This window comes from Salvelinus sp. IW2-2015, linkage group LG11 (assembly GCF_002910315.2).
Source record: "Salvelinus sp. IW2-2015 linkage group LG11, ASM291031v2, whole genome shotgun sequence".
NCBI lineage: Eukaryota > Metazoa > Chordata > Actinopteri > Salmoniformes > Salmonidae > Salvelinus > Salvelinus sp. IW2-2015.
The window spans coordinates 45458199-45474661 of record NC_036851.1 but is presented as its reverse complement, the minus strand read 5'-3'; the positions used below and the strand labels follow the sequence as shown (position 1 = coordinate 45474661).

Here is a 16463-nt window from a genome sequence, read left to right as displayed (position 1 = left end):
AAACTTCTACACTTAATACATCTACAAACGTTTAATACATCTACAAACTTCGACACTTAATACATCTACAAACTTCTACATGTAAAACATCCCACTTTAAACTGCCATCTAATTTTTGTCAGCTGAAATTCTCAAAAGTGACAAACTGAAAGTGTTATTGTAGCTTCTCTAAGAACAGGAGTGATGTTTCACATTAACCTCTATGGGATCGGTGTCCGGGACGGTTGTTGCTAACGTGCGCTAATGTGACTAGAATGACATTGTAAGTAACAGTCAACTTTCCAGGACATAGACATGCCTTATATGGGCAGAAAGCTTAAAATCTTGTTACTCACATTAACAAGTGTGCCCCCCCTAATCAGCTAATGTATACTAACGTGGTCTGCTAATATGTGATGGATTGATGGCTCATTAATGGCTAGTACATAAATGCCTTCTTAATGCCTTACATAAGCTATGAAAATGTGTCACCACATGACTTCTACTGTGCACATTCACTGCCCCGTGAACCGGGAATCGGTTCATTACGGTAGTTAACCACCAGAGAAAATGTTATGCTGAGTTTCCACCTAAGGCTTACGGCGGTGTGTCACCCAAATGGTAGACTTTACTTGTTTCCAACTACATGGACCGGCGACGGTGTCTCACTGGGCCATGGCCTCGACGGACTGGCTCTGACTTGGTGCCAACATTAACATAAACGTTGTTCCTTCCTGTATTATACTGATGATTAAATGTTTATTCTATTCTACTGAGCTATTATCTTGTATTATTTCTTATTGTTGTTGCATTGTCCAGAATGAACCTGCAAGTAAGCATTTCATTGGACGGTGTATACCATGTTTATCCCGTACATACTTAAAACTTGAAACATGGCAATACACTGGTGTGGGTTAAGTCTTAGGTGGAAATTCGGCATTTATAACGATGTTTATGGCAATGCAGTAGAGGAATGTCATCGACGTGCGGAAATGGCACCTCAGAGACTAATGACTCGGCATGTTCGGTGACACGGCGGAGAATCGCAATTATTGCGTCGCAGTTCGTGACCTTATGGTGCTCCTCAATCAATAGCATCATGATGAATAGCATGATGATAGCTGTTAGAGCATTGGGCCAGTAACCGAAAGGTCGCTCTTTCGAATCCTGAGCCGACAAGGTGAAAAATCTGTCAATGTGCCCTTGAGCAAGGCACTTGACCCAAAATGCTCCAAGATTAATAATGGCTGACCCTGGACTGTGTACAGGTTATACAGATTAAACAGGCTATACAGGTTATACAGGCTATACATATTAAACAGGCTATACAGGTTATACAGATTATACAGGCTATACAGGTTATACAGGCTATACATATTAAAAACCGGCTATACAGGTTATACAGATTAAACAGGCTATACAGGTTATAACAGATTATACAAGGCTATAAAGGTTATACAGGCTATACATATTAAACCGGCTATACAGGTTATACAGAGATTAAACAGGATATACAGGTTATACAGGCTTACATATTAAACAGGCTATACAGGTTATACAGATTATACAGGCTATACATGTTATACAGGCTATACAGGTTATGAGGTATACAGGCTATACAGGCATACAGATTATATAACAGGTTTTACAGGCTATACAGATTAAACAGGCTATACAGGTTATACAGATTATACAGGCTAGACAGGTTATACAGGTTATACAGACTAGACAGGTTATACAGATTATGCAGGCTATACAGGTTATACAGATTATACAGGCTATACAGGTTTTACAGGCTATACAGGTTATACAGATTATGCAGGCTATACAGATTATACAGGCTATACAGGCTATACAGGCTGTTGACAGCTATTCTCAGCCCTGTGTAACGAAACGTTGATCGATATCCACTTTTTGTTTGTCGGAGTCACACCTGTCATCCTTGTGACATAAGTAAGTGAGGTCATAGGAGGTATATGGAAATAAATTGGGTGCCTATTGCATTTCCAGGATTGTCCAGATCTGGATCTTCAAGGCCCCAGGGGAGTGCTGTCGTCTCCCTGATTTGAGGTCCCGAGAGGTGGCTCCAATAAAAGGGAGAGCCCCTGTTATGGCTGGATGAATAATTTAACCACCCCCTTCCCTCTGGAGATTATTTTTAGCATCCTGGATCACAATAGATAGGGAAGGTAGGAAGTGCCATGGAGGCACTGTAAGGGCTTAGAAATAGGGATATAGATAGCGATAAAGATAGTGTTTAGGGATAGGGCTAGAGATAGAGCTTAGAGATAGGGCTAGAGATAGAGCTTAGAGATAGGGATAGGGCTAGAGATAGAGCTTAGAGATAGGGATAGAGATAGGGCTTAGAGTGTGCTTAAAGATGGGGATAGGGATAGAGATGGGGCTTAAAAATGGGGATAGGGATAAAGACAGGGCTTCAAGATAGGGATAAAGACAGGGCTTCAAGATAGGGATAGAGATAGGGCTTAAAGATAGCAATAGAGATAGGGCTTAAAGATAGCAATAGAGATAGGGCTTAAAGATAGGGATAGAGATGGGGATGGACACAGGGCTTAAAGATGGGGATGGAGACAGGGCTTAAAGATGGGGATGGAGACAGGGCTTAAGATGGGGGAATGGAGGAACAGGGGCTTTAAAGATGGGGATGGAGATGGGGCTTAAAGATGAGAATAGGAGTAGAGATAGGGCTTAAATATGGGATGGGGATGGAGATAGGGCTAGAGATAGAGAGAGGGCTTAAAGAATGGGATAGGGATAGGATAGAGATGGGGATGGAGATGGGGCTAAAATGGGGATGGAGAAGAGGCTTAAAGATGGGGATGGAGATGGGGGCTTAAAGATGGGGATGGAGATGGGGCTTAAAGAGTGGGATGGAGATGGGGCTTAAAGATGGGGATGGAGATGAGGGCTTAAAGATGGGGATGGAGATGGGGCTTAAAGATGGGGATATGGAGATGGGGCTTAAAGATGGGGATGGAGATGGGGCTTAAAGATGGGGATGAGATGGGGCTTAAAGATGGGGATGGAGATGGGGCTTAAAGAATGGGGATGGAAATGGGGCTTAAAGATGGGGATGGAGATGGGGCTTAAAGAGGGATGGAGATGGGTTAAAGATGGGGATGGAGATTGGGCTTAAAGATGGGGAGATGGAGATGGGGGCTTAAAGATGGGGATGGAGATGGGGCTTAAAGATGGGGATGGAGATGGGGCATGGAGATGGGGCTTAAAGATGGGGATGGAGATGGGGCTTAAAGATGGGGATGGAGATGGGGCTTAAAGATGGGATGGAGATGGGGCTTAAAGATGGGGATGGAGATAGGGATAGAGATAGAGATAGGACTTAAAGAGGGTCCGGGCAGAAGTGCTCTGCGCTGCTGGGTGCAGGGCGGGGCCGGCGCATAGGGATAGGGGACTACATGGATTACCCAGGGGAGTTGTTACATATAAACAGATGTAGGATCTTAATTTGAGCCAGTTTGCTACAGTAGGAAAATAATCCTGCAGCAACAGGAAATGGGAGTTAGTATGTGGATTATAATTCATGGACATTTTTGTAGGGGTTGATTACATTTTTTGAGTGGAAATTWCAAACTTCAGAAGTCTTTTTAAACCTCAAATACAATACACGTTTTACATTTCCAGGAAAGTTCTTCTGCAACAATGAATCATTTGTACTGTACACTTGGAAACTAGATGGAACGAGTTATCTAATATCTATACCTGCTTTTAGTTCTACCTTTCAATCTGAGCATGCTATATGGGGCGAAGACAACATCCTTTTCTCTTGTTTCTAATGGAATCATTATATGAAGAAGAGTGGGGGCGTTTCAGAAGGGCTTCCCACTCTGTTATGACTAGTGTATCGTGGCATATCAAGGCTTTCCAGAGACTCAGCAGATATACAAGAGATATAAAACACTGCATGATTCTCAGTTGTATCCTGTAGATATTTAAAGGTAGGCATTGGATGATGGTCTTTATTTGCCATACTTTTCCTCAATTATGAGGATCCTATCCTCAGGTCAATTAGCTTGCCTTCTGAGAAGTAGCTGAGTTCTTTTAAAAAGAGAACTTGACTACTCGTCAAGTCGTGAGCACAAAGAAGTAAATGCACGTCATTCGTTTCTCCTAGATCTAATGAATTGTCTAAGGTGAAGGGGAGTTCACATGATTTTCTTCCATTTAGATAATATGGAATAGGCTAACATGACTGTCTGACCAGCACGCAGCAAAGGATGGAAAACAAGACACAAGATTAAAGAACTTGGGTTCTGAGTTTTTAAGAAGGTCAAGTCAGAGTGATGGTGGTGTGATTTTTTACACCTTGTTGAGAAAGAGTTGGAGTAACACTGTCCTTGGAATGGTGTTATAGTTTGTTTTTGATCCTGTAGTTTTTGTGCTGTTATAGTAGATACAGTGGCTTATAAAGGCCAAACCGAAATGTGACTTCCGCTTTATCCCAACCACGAGGAAAGACACATATACATATACAGGTTGGAGAGGAGGGACTGCCACACTGGGCTCCCATGGAGCCGTTGTTGTGGGGGGTTAAGTGCCTTGCTCAAGGGGCACAACGGCAGGCAATAGCATCTCTGGTTGCCAGCTCACTTCCCCCCAGATTTTTCCCATCAGACCCGGGATTGGAACTGGTAACCCTCCGGCTCGTCTCCCTAACCGCTAGGCTACCTGTAATGTAATTAAGCAGGCACGGAGCAAACCCTACCACGGGCCCCTGGCCGCTATCAATTATTTATGGATTCCCTATCAGCCCAGGTAAGCCTGTGCATTGATCCTTGACTGTAATTAAGGTTTTTGGAAATTCTACAATAATGTTTCCTTCTCGTTAGGATTCGGTTTGTATCAACCTGGTAATTTGTGTTAATTCATGCCCCACCTTCCTGGATATCACAATGTGTTTAATGCCGGTCCTTTGTCTTGATTACAAAGAGCTGCCCTGAGGTCCTCTGTCGCCTGCCATGTAAATGAGGCTATCCGATTTTTGGGGCGGGTTTATCACTCCTCGCACTGCTAAATCTAATTTCGCTCAGCGCTTCAAGGCTTATCCTACAGTGCTGTAATTTCATTTGATACCACCCATGCCTGGCTCAGCACTCAATTTTACATCGCCAGAGATGGGATTTTTACTGAGTGAGTGAGGGGGAATTCTGATTGAAAGTGAGGGATCGAGGAAAAACAGAGATGGTAGACTCATTGTAGAGGGAGGCAGGTAGGCTAATATAAGTAAGAAAGGTTCTGGAGTTTAGAGATACTTTAGGAGGGTTAGTGTTTGAGAGCGGGGAGTTCTGCTCTCTGCCACTTCGCTAGATTCTGATAACGTGGTTGCTATAGCTTTCTCAGTCTTCAGGAGAGCCTCTCTACTTTTCATCACAATACACATTAGCCCCTAGCTTTCAGTTTTATCACTAAAWCTCTTCTTTTCCTCTGCTGCTCTGAAACAGTGACAACATATGGAAGCAGATTTATGCCAAAATTAAGAGAGGCTGTTAATGAAAGAACTGAAGGCACAGCTTCTTCTGAAAAGACACCACTTCATTTGTGATGAATTGTTAGAAATGAGGGCCTGTGCCTATGTTCGATCCTCATTTACAAATGAACTGGTCTGCATGTGAAGCTTGAACAACTGAGCAGCTTTTTTAAAGCTCTTTCCTAAGTGTTTATTGCATTTCTTAGTTTTGTCCTAGATTTCCAAATCAGAGTTTTCCAGATGCTGGAGCAGTGAGCTAGGTTGTCTGTCTGTCTGTCACACCGTTGTCAGTTCTGTCATGGTGCTCTAGTGCTGCGGCCTCTCTCCTGGCCATGCAGAACCCTCACCTGTCCATCACAGAGCTGTAAAGGAGAGGACAAATAATTACAGAGGATAAGTTGAAAGAAAAGAGAGGAAAAGATGAGAGTTGGAGGATAGAATAGTTTCAAATACCTTCTTGATATTTTATATTCAAAATACAAACATTATGGAAGAAGAACTTGAACTTTTATCTTTGAAGATGTTATAAACGGAAGGTTCATAAAGTGTGATAAATTACTTTTAGAAGATATCTTACATTCTCGTAGGGCCAAGCCAGACTCTTAAAACTACCTAGAACCAAAAGGTTTCTCCTACAGGGACAGCAGAACAACCCTTACATGTTTTAAAGAGTGAAGGCATTCATTGTAGCCTTAATACATCTTTCTCAGTTTGCATTTGACAATGTCGTTTCCACAGACTCATTTTGACAGCTCAATCTTTCTCACCATCTTACACTACCTATATCAAATCAAAATCTAATTTTATTTGTCACATACACATGTTTAGCAGATGTTATTGCATGTGTAGCGAAGTTCTGATATCCTCCCTGGATCTAGCGGGTCCGTATGGCTTCGCAATACCGTACTAGCACTACAGTTGGCTCTCTGTACCTGAATCCCATCCAAGGGCCTAGTCAGTCACTCAGGTTCTACACGGCAGCTACAGTGGGAAGAAAAAGTATGTGAACCCTTTAGAATTACCTGGATTTCTGCATAAATTGGTCATAACATTTTATCTGATCTTCATCTAAGTCACAACAATAGACAAACACAGTCTGCTTAAACTAATAACACACAAACAATTATACTTTTTCATATCTATTGAACACACCATGTAAACATTCATAGTGCAGGTTGCAAAAGTATGTGAACCCTTGGATTTCAYAACTGGTTGACCCTCCTTTGGCAGCAATAACCTCAACCAAATGTTTTCTGTAGTTGCGGATCAGACCTGCACAACGGTCAGGAGGAATTTTGGACACACACACATTCCTCTTTACAAAACTGTTTCAGTTCCAAAATATTATTGGGATGTCTGGTGTGAACCACTCTCGAGGTCATGCCACAGCATCTCAATCGGGTTGAGGTCAGGACTGACTGGGCGACTMCAGAAGGCGTATTTTCTTCTGTTTAAGGCATTCTGTTGTTGACTTACTTCTGTCTTTTGGGTTGTTGTCCTGTTGCATCACCTAACTTCTGTTGAGCTTCAATTGGCGAACAGATAGCCTTATATTCTCCTGCAAAATGTCTTGATAAACTTGGGAATTCATTTTACCGTCGATGACAGCAAGCTGTCCAGGCCCTGAGGCAGCAAAGCAGTGTCACATGGCGCGGAACAGGTGAACCCAAGAGTAGACTCAGACGAGGAGACTGGGATGAGGTAACCAAGGTATTTATTGAAACACAGGGGGAAGATGGGGTGCAGGCCAGGGGAAGCTCGGGCGGGTTGCAGGAAGCTAGGTGTGGAGGCTGAGACTGGAGCGAGGGGAGTTAGGACTGGGTAAGCAGGACCAGAGAGGAATCCAAGGATACAGTGGAGTGGGGGGTCCAGACAGAGTAGCAGGATGACGAGACGTGGGACTGGAACAGGGACGAGAGTCAGAGTGGGCAGAACCGTAGCGGAGAGGAAACAGCGTCAGGCAAGGGAAACAGGCATAACACGAAAACAGGTCTAAGCAGGAACAAACGGCCAAAAAACGCAGACTGACTGAGCAGAGTTACGATCTGGCAGCGTGGAAGTGGCAGGGCTGAGTATTTGTTGAGGTCTTGATTATGGAACAAGTTGCAGCTGGTGGGGATCTGTTCTGCCTCCAGCACACTGTCTCCACACACACACACACACACACACACACACACACACACACAACACACACACACACACACACACACACACACACAACACACACACACACACACACACACACCACACAACACACAACACACACACACACACACAAGGAGAGGAAGAGGGAGAGAGCACTGGGGGTGTGGCAGGTTAGGGAGACACAGGAGGAGAAGTAGAGGGTGTGGCAGGAGCAGATGTAACAAGCAGCCCCAACCATAATGCCCTTCCACCATACTTTACAGATGGGATGAGGTTTTGATGTTGGTGTGCTGTGCCTTTTTTTTCTCCACACATAGTGTGTGTGTTCCTTCCAAACAACACAACTTTAGTTCATCTGTCCACAGAATATTTTGCCAGTAGCGCTGTGGAACATCCAGGTGCTCTTTTGCGAACTTTAGACATGCAGCAATGTTTTTTTTGGACAGCAGTGGCTTCTTCCGTGGTGTCCTCCCATGAACACTGTTCTTGTTTAGTGTTTTACGTATTGTAGACTCGTCAACAGAGATGTTAGCATCTTCCAGAGATTCTGTAAGTCTTTTAGCTGACACTCTAGGATTCTTCTTAACCTCATTGACTCCAATTAGCTTCGTGAAGTCATTAGCCTTGGGTCACATACTTTTTCCAACCTACACTGTGAATGTTTAAATGATGTATTCAATATAGACAAGAAAATTACAATAATTTGTGTGTTATTAGTTTAAACACACTGTATTTATCTATTATTGTGACTCAGATTAAAAYTTATGCAGAAATCCAGGTAATTTAAAAAGGGTTCACATACTTTTTCTTGCCACTGTATTTCTCCTGGGAAACAAATTCAATACGGATGTATATCTTGGAACGTGCAGGTAACGGGCTACTTACCAACGCTGTGTACATCTTCAATAAAGTCAACTATCCAACTGCCTGTCAACTATCCAACTTAACTATCTTTAAAATGTCTATAGTATTTCCTTTTGACTATACCGTGGAGTCCTGGAGGAGCTCATCTTGTTAATTACGGTCAAGTCAAGCATTTGACCCCTCGGTCCTATTGAAAATCTCCTTCATAATCTATTCAAAGGACCCAGATGATGGCAAGGTTGCTGTTTCTCTTTAGCACGAGGCAGTGCATCGTCCTCCACTGTTTGACTTCAAAAACACTGACAGAAACGAGTGGGTGCAAAGGGAGAGAGAGAGATTCCAGACGGAGAAGAAAAATGCATTATATTCTTGTGTAATGTGCAGTAATTTGTGTAAATCAGTTTAGCAGCAAGTGGATTTCCTTTGTCAAACAAAAGGCTTTTTATAGGAACTCGTTATGTTGGCACTTAAGAGGGAGCCTTGAGGAAAAAAGTGCCACGTTTTTCCCCCCTGGTGGGTGGGAGGGGGGTGATAGGGTCTTCAATTCATACAGTCGATCCTATTTTGGAATTCATTACCATTCGATCCACATCCATTTGTCTTTGTCATTCTTGACTCTTCCTTCGTATCTACATACACGCTGCTTATTTATTTATTAAACATCATGTCCTGTCCTGTGTGGGTAATCTTGTTTCATCTTCATGCACAGCTGTAAAGTCAGGATTTGATTACAGTTGAGTTTAGGCTGCCTGTACTATATGAGGAAGTACATTCATGTATGTTTATGGTTTAACTTAGTCATGATTTTACCAGGTGTTTACTTTATTAAATKTTTTATTTATTTTTATTTAACCTTTATTTAACTAAGCAAGACAGTTAAGAACAAAGTTTTATTTACAATGACGGCCTACCAAAAGGCCTCCTGCGGGGATGGGGGCTGGGATTAAAAATACAAAATAAAATACAAATATAGGACAAAACACACATCACGTCAAGAGAGAACACTACATAAAGGGAGACCTAAGACAACACTACATAAAGGGAGACCTAAGACAACACTACATAAAGACAGACACCACAACACTACATAAAGAGAGACTTAAGACGACAACACAGCATGGCAGCAACACATGAAAACACAGCATGGTAGCAACACAACATGACGACAACATGGTAGCAACACAACATGGCAGCAGCACAACATGGTAGCAACACAATATGGCAGCAGCACAACATGGTACAAACATTATTGGGCACAGACAACAGCACAAAGGGCAAGAAGGTAGAGACGACAATACATCACGCAAAGCAACCACAACTGTCAGTAAGAGTGTCCATGATTGAGTCTTTGAATGAAGAGATGTTTGAGTGTTTGTTGCAGCTCGTTCCAGTCGCTAGCTGCAGCGAACTGAAAAGACGAGTGACCCAGGGATGTGTGTGCTTTGGGGACCTTTAACAGAATGTGACTGGCAGAGCGGGTGTTGTATGTGGAGGATGAGGGCTGCAGTAGATATCTCAGATAGGGGGGAGTGAGGCCTAAGAGGGTTTTATAAATAAGCATTAACCAGTGGGTCTTGCGACGGGTATACAGAGATTACCAGTTTACAGAGGAGTATAGAGTGCAGTGATGTGTCCTATAAGGAGCATTGGTGGTAAATCAGATGGCCGAATGGTAAAGAACATCTAGCCGGCTCGAGAGCACCCTAACCTGCCGATCTATTAATTGCGTCTCCATAATCTAGCATGGGTAGGATGGTCATCTGAATCAGGGTTAGTTTGGCAGCTGGGATGAAAGAGGAGCGATTACAATAGAGGAAACCAAGTCTAGATTTAAGTTTAGCCTGCAGAGGTAACTACCTCAAGCTCTAAACCCTCAGAGGTAGTAATCACACCTGTGGGGAGAGGGGCATAAAGTTATAAAGGTACATATTATATATGGTAACGAGTTATTACTTTATCAATGCTTGATAAATAGTTTTGGGTTAATTCCAGATGTACTGAAACAAGTAGCTATTGGCGTGAAGATAATAATTGTAGTATCAACCTAACAACTGATGTTTTCTAGTAAAAACCAGGTGAATGCCATTGGTGTTACATTTTTATATTTAGATTTTTGTCATTTGCAGACACTTTTATCCAAAATGACTTAGTTAGTTAATTCATTTTAAGATTGCTACAATAGGTGAGACAACCACACGGTCAAAGTCAGTATATTGTTTCTCATTAAAGTAGCTATCAGCAAAGTCAATGCTAGTAATAAAAGACATGTGTGTTTGTTTTTTATTTATTTAAATTAAATTAAAAACAATTTAGGCTACTATTATGGTGTCCATATAAGGACAGTCTCAGAGTCACAAGGAGTTGGTGTCAGTGTCACTTAAACAAACCATAATTCCTGATGAGACTGAAAGTAACTCTTGTTGACRCTGACATGAACTCCTGATAAGGCTGAGTGACAGTGATGCCAAATCCTTGTGACTTTGAAAGAAGGGAGAGAGAGAACAGACGGATTCAGAGAGACAGTGAATGTAGTCTTTGTTTCAGGGTAGTTTAGACACCTAATATAGACACCGTATCCTGGCACATGCGCTCCCTAAGGAACATATCAAATGATCTCAAATCAAATGTTATTTGTCACATGCACAGAATACAAAAGGTGTAAACCATCCAGCTAAATGCTTACATACAAGCTCTTCCTCAACAATGCAGAGTTCAATATCAAATGTACGAAATAGAAATCCAGAATAGGATCTTTAAAAAAAAAAACACAGAAACAACACTTGTTCAGATAGGCAAGAGCTTTAAAGGGGCAATCAGCAGTTGGAACAATAACAAAGCATTTTCCCCACAACTATTTTGGTAAAAATTAGGCTGGAGAAATGCAATCACTCTCAAATTCATAGACAGAGATATGGATGCAAGGACTGACCATCCATGATATCAAAATAATAGTTTTGAGGCAATAGTGTTTGTATACATCTACTTTTATTACAAACATTGGAGTAAAATAACCTTATATTTTGTGTTCTGATGGGGTACAACAGTTGAACTAGGCTCATGAGGCATTTCTAAGTTATATTCTTCAAGAATAAATGCTTACATATTATTATTTTAAGTCAAAACATTGCTGTAGAAACTGCAGATTGCCACTTTTTAAAGGAACTTGGATTTTTTTTGTTGATTCAACCCATCACCAGGTGCTGATGTATTGTTCCTTTTTCTGACAGGTACAATGTGGACACCAGAAGTTCAAACATTTCAAAACATGTAAGTACACTGGTGATATCATGTTATTAATATAAGCTGAATATCTTGCATATTTTCATGTCACTTAGTTATGTTTACTTAATGAACTGTCAAGGGAAAATACTTCCCTATTAAAGCTGTTACATTTGGTTAGTCTTTGATTTGATTACTAAGTGGTATTTTTCTTCAAGGAGGGAATGTCAGAATAATGAATTTGAATTATTTTTATAAAAAAATAGAATGCTGTTTGTTTTTTTGTCTCTGCAGATTTCCAACTAACAGATGTGTTTTTCTCTCTCTATTGCAAACCATTGTGGATGAGTAGAAGGTTAGTCAACAACATGACTGTAAACACGGTTTGACGGATCACAAGGAATAGTATTTTTGTAATTAGTTATAGACTTTTAAGGACACATAAATGTGGATCTTCTGAAAAGGTAAGAAACGATCTAGCTGGTTGGTTTTAATGAAAACCTTGCTTTAGGTTGTAGGGTGCTGTCCGTGGTGCTGATACAGCACAGCAGAGATTGTTTGCCAACCTGTCACTTCTTGAATTTGAACTTTTATGTTTATTTTGGGATAGCGTGATATAAGCAGAATTCAATATGCAGTGCCTTCAGAAAGTATTCTTGACTTATTCCACATTTTGTTGTGTTACAGCTTGAATTTAAAATGGATTACATTTAGATTTTTTTTGTCACTGGCCTACACACAGTGGAGTTATATTTTTAGAAATGTTTCCAAAATAATAAAAAATTCTAAGCTAAAATGTTGAGTCAATAAGTATTTAACCCCTTTGTTATGACAAACCTAAATAAGGTCAGGAGTAGAAATGTGCTTAACAAGTCACAATAAGTTGCATGGACTCTGTGTGCGCTAATAGTGTTTATCATGATTTGGAATGCTCTTTGCTAGCCGTTTTGGTAAATATATAGTAGATAGGGCAATTCACCTATTACAAACAGCCTGTGTGAATGCAGACGTACACACAGCTGTCTCACCAAAATAATGCTAACTTAATGCTGAAAGTAGTAGCCTAGTTATTCATGCATGCAAACAAAAACACTGAGTAGCGGTTTGGCTTAGAATACCGACACAACTGCGAATGTGAACTAATGAATGCAAACAGAACAAAACAGCCATACAAAGTAAACAAAATCTCTAGTTACATTAACAGTAAACAAATGCAATAAACAAAAGGTGAATGGAGATCCAAAACTTAGCCTACAGCCTACTACAGTGAGATGCAGCCATGCTGTCTTGCCAAATGAATAGGCCTATAGGCCCGCTTCATTCATGGAGAATCATGCTGCTCATGAGTTCAGCAACATGTTGTGATATGGCAAAATACACTTTCCAATACATACAGTTCCATTCACAACCAGGAAAACAAATAGGCTACCACGAAAACCAGAACATAATGTATCTATTTCTTTGATGAAACATAACGATATGTAGCTATACCCGGGGGCGTYATTTGGGTTCTTGCATTGGAATCACAGTGCCTTCAGAAAGTATTCACACCCCTTTATATTCTCCATATTTTGTTGTGTTACAAAGTGGGATTGAAATGTCATTTTTTGTCAATGATCCACACAAAATACTCTAATGTCAAAGTGTAAGAAAATGCTAACATTTGTCTAAAAATATATGATTGATTAGATATGTATTCAATTCCCTGAGTCAATACATGTAGCAGCGGTTTAAAGCTGTGATTTTTTCTGGGTACGTCTCTAAGAGCTTTGCACACCTGTATTGTACAATATTTTCACATTATTCTTAAAGAATTCTTCAAGCTCTGTCAAGTTAGTTGTTGATCGTTGCTAGATAGCCGTTTTCTAGTCTTGCCATAGATTTTCAAGACGATTTAAGTTAAAAGTGTAACTATGCATTTCAGGAACGTTCAACATTGTCTTGGTAAAGCAACTCCAGTGTATATTTGTCCTTGTGTTTTTGTCCTGCTGAAAGGTAAATTTGTCTCTCAGTGTCTGTTGGAAAGCAGACTGAACCAGGTTTTCCTCTTGGATTTTGCCTGTGCTTACCTCTATTCCATTTTTTTTTATCATAAAAAACTCGCTAGTCCATGCCGATGACCAGCATACCCATAACATGATGAAGCCACCACCATGCTTGAAAATAGGATGAGTGCTACTCTGTGATGTGTTGCGTTGGATTTTCATCTTTTCACTCTGTCAATTAGGTTAGTATTATGGAGTAACTGCAATGTTGTTGATCCATCCTCAGTTTTCTATCACAGCAATTACATTCTGTAACTGTTTTAAAGTCACCATTGACCTCATGGTGAAATACCTGAGTGGGTTCCTTCCTCTCCAGCAACTGAGTWAAGAAGAAGGTCTGTGTCTTTGTAGTGACTGGGTGTATTGATACACCATCCAAAGTGTAATTAATAACTTCACCATGCTTAAAGGGATATTCAATGTATTTATTTTGTATTTTTTTTACCCATCTACAAATAGGTGCCCTTCTTTGCGAGGCATTGGAAAACCTCCCTGGTCTTTGTGGTTGAATCTGTGTTTGAAATTCTCTGCTCAACTGAGGGACCTTACAGATAATTGTATGTGTAGGGTACAGAGATGAGGTCGTCATTCAAAAATCATGTTTAACACTATTATTGCACACAGAGTGAGTCCATGCAACTTATTATGTGAACTTGTTAAGCACATTTTTACTCATGAACTTATTTAGGCTTGTCATAACAAAGGGGTTGAATACTTATTGACTCAAGACCTTTCATATTTTTTTTTTAATGTAGCAATACATTATATTTACTATTAGGGTTAAGTGCCTTGCTCAAAGGCACATTGGCAGATTGTTCACCTAGTCAGCTCGGGAATTCAAACCTGCAACCTTTTGGCTACTGGCCCAACGCTCTTAACCGCTAGGTATTGCGTGTAGGCCAGTGACCAAAATTGATCAATTTTAAATTCAGGCTGTAACTACAAAATGAGGAAAAAGTCAAGGGGTGTGAATACTTTCTGAAGGCATTATATATCTGTAATAACGTAACAATAGGACCAGAGATCACCAATAATGCACATGGCGATTGCATTACGTTTGGCGTGTGAATATCGTGCCTTAACTATATATCAGGTTAAATTAAAGTTCCTAAAGAAAAGTTAAAAGATAAGCTGCGATGTAGATGATAACTACATTTACAGTGCATTAGCTCTCAGCGCAGGTGTCTTTGCCAGAGGAAAATGTTGCCCCATGTTGTGTAAATCTTGTACTCCATGGGTAATATGAGCTAGGTGTTAAATCTGGTACTGTCACGACTTCCGCCGAAGTTGGTCCCTCTCCTTGTTCGGGCGGTGTTCGGCGGTCGACGTCACCGACCTTCTAGCCATTGCTGATCCATTTTTCATTTTCCATTGGTTTTGTCTTGTCTTCCATCATACCTGGTTCCAATCCCATCAATTACATGTTGTGTATTTAACCCTCTGTTTCCGCTCATGTCCTTGTCGGTGATTGTTTATTGTAACTGTTTGTGTACGTCTGTACTGGTGTGCGTTGGGTTATGTTACCCATTGATTTTTATTATTATGTTTCCGGTGGGTTTTTGTAAATAAACTGCGCCGTTGGAGACACAGTTATTTCTCTCCTGTGTCTGACTTCTCTGCCGCCAGTTCACATCCTTACAGATACTCCATGGGTAATATGAGCTAGGTGTTAAATCGGGTACTCCATGGGTAATATGAGCTAGGTGTTAAATCGGGTACTCCATGGGTAATATGAGCTAGGTGTTAAATCTGGTACTCCATGGGTAATATGAGTGTCACACCCTGGCCATAGTTTGCTTTGTATGTTTTATGTTTTGTTTGGTCAGGGTGTGATCTGAGTGGGCATTCTATGTTGTATTTCTGGTTTGTCTATTTCTATGTGTTTGGCCTGATATGGTTCTCAATCAGAGACAGGTGTTTTGCGTTGTCTCTGATTGGGAACCATATTTAGGTAGCCTGTTTTGTATTGTGGGTTATTGTCTATATGTTAGTTGCTTGTGTCTGCACTGTTTATATATATAGCGTCACGTTCGTTTGTTGTTTTGTAAGTTTGTCAAGTGTTCTTCGTTTCTTCTTTAATAAATAGAAGTATGTATTCACTTCACGCTGCGCCTTGATCCTCCTCACTTCCACATTACGACGATCGTGACAATGAGCTACGTTTTAAATCTGGTACTCCATGGGTAATATGAGCTACGTTTTAAATCTGGTACTCCATGGATAATATGAGCTACGTTTTAAATCTGGTACTCCATGGATAATATGAGCTACGTTTTAAANATATGAGCTACGTTTTAAATCTGGTACTCCATGGATAATATGAGCTACGTTTTAAATCGGGTACTCCATGGATAATATGAGCTACGTTTTAAATCGGGTACTCCATGGGTAATATGAGCTAGGTGTTAAAAACTGGTACTTAATGGGTAATATGAGCTAGTTGTTCTCCTCCCGTTACAGGACTTCCTGGGCCAGATGTTCTGCACTCTGGGGGAGATCATTGGGTCCACAGGCAGTCGGCTGGAGAGAACCCTGTCGTGAGTCTACCAATGACTTCTATCAAGTATCTACTGTGTATCTGCTGTGTACAAGCATGCATCACAACACGATCTGTCACTGTACGCCTCTGCATTTGACAGGCCTCCACAATCTCACAATGTTCTCATTGCCTCTTAGACTGGGAAAAACAAGAACACAATTATTGG

The 16463-nt window shown here is 40.8% G+C and overlaps 2 protein-coding genes across 2 annotated transcripts in view; both read left to right on the top strand.

The window, feature by feature from the left end:
• Positions 1 to 12019, top strand: part of LOC139028443 (copine-8-like) — a 60118-nt gene extending 48099 nt beyond the window's left edge. Inside the window, exons 5-6 of the mRNA XM_070445840.1 lie at positions 11722 to 11761; positions 12008 to 12019. Coding sequence (XP_070301941.1) covers positions 11722 to 11761; positions 12008 to 12019 — 52 coding nt within the window. The remainder of the gene's footprint in view (positions 1 to 11721; positions 11762 to 12007) is intronic.
• Positions 12020 to 16222: 4203 nt separating this feature from the next.
• Positions 16223 to 16463, top strand: part of LOC111970753 (copine-9-like) — a 75584-nt gene continuing 75343 nt past the window's right edge. The window contains exon 1 of the mRNA XM_023997513.2: positions 16223 to 16295. Coding sequence (XP_023853281.2) covers positions 16234 to 16295 — 62 coding nt within the window. The 5' untranslated portion in view covers positions 16223 to 16233. The remainder of the gene's footprint in view (positions 16296 to 16463) is intronic.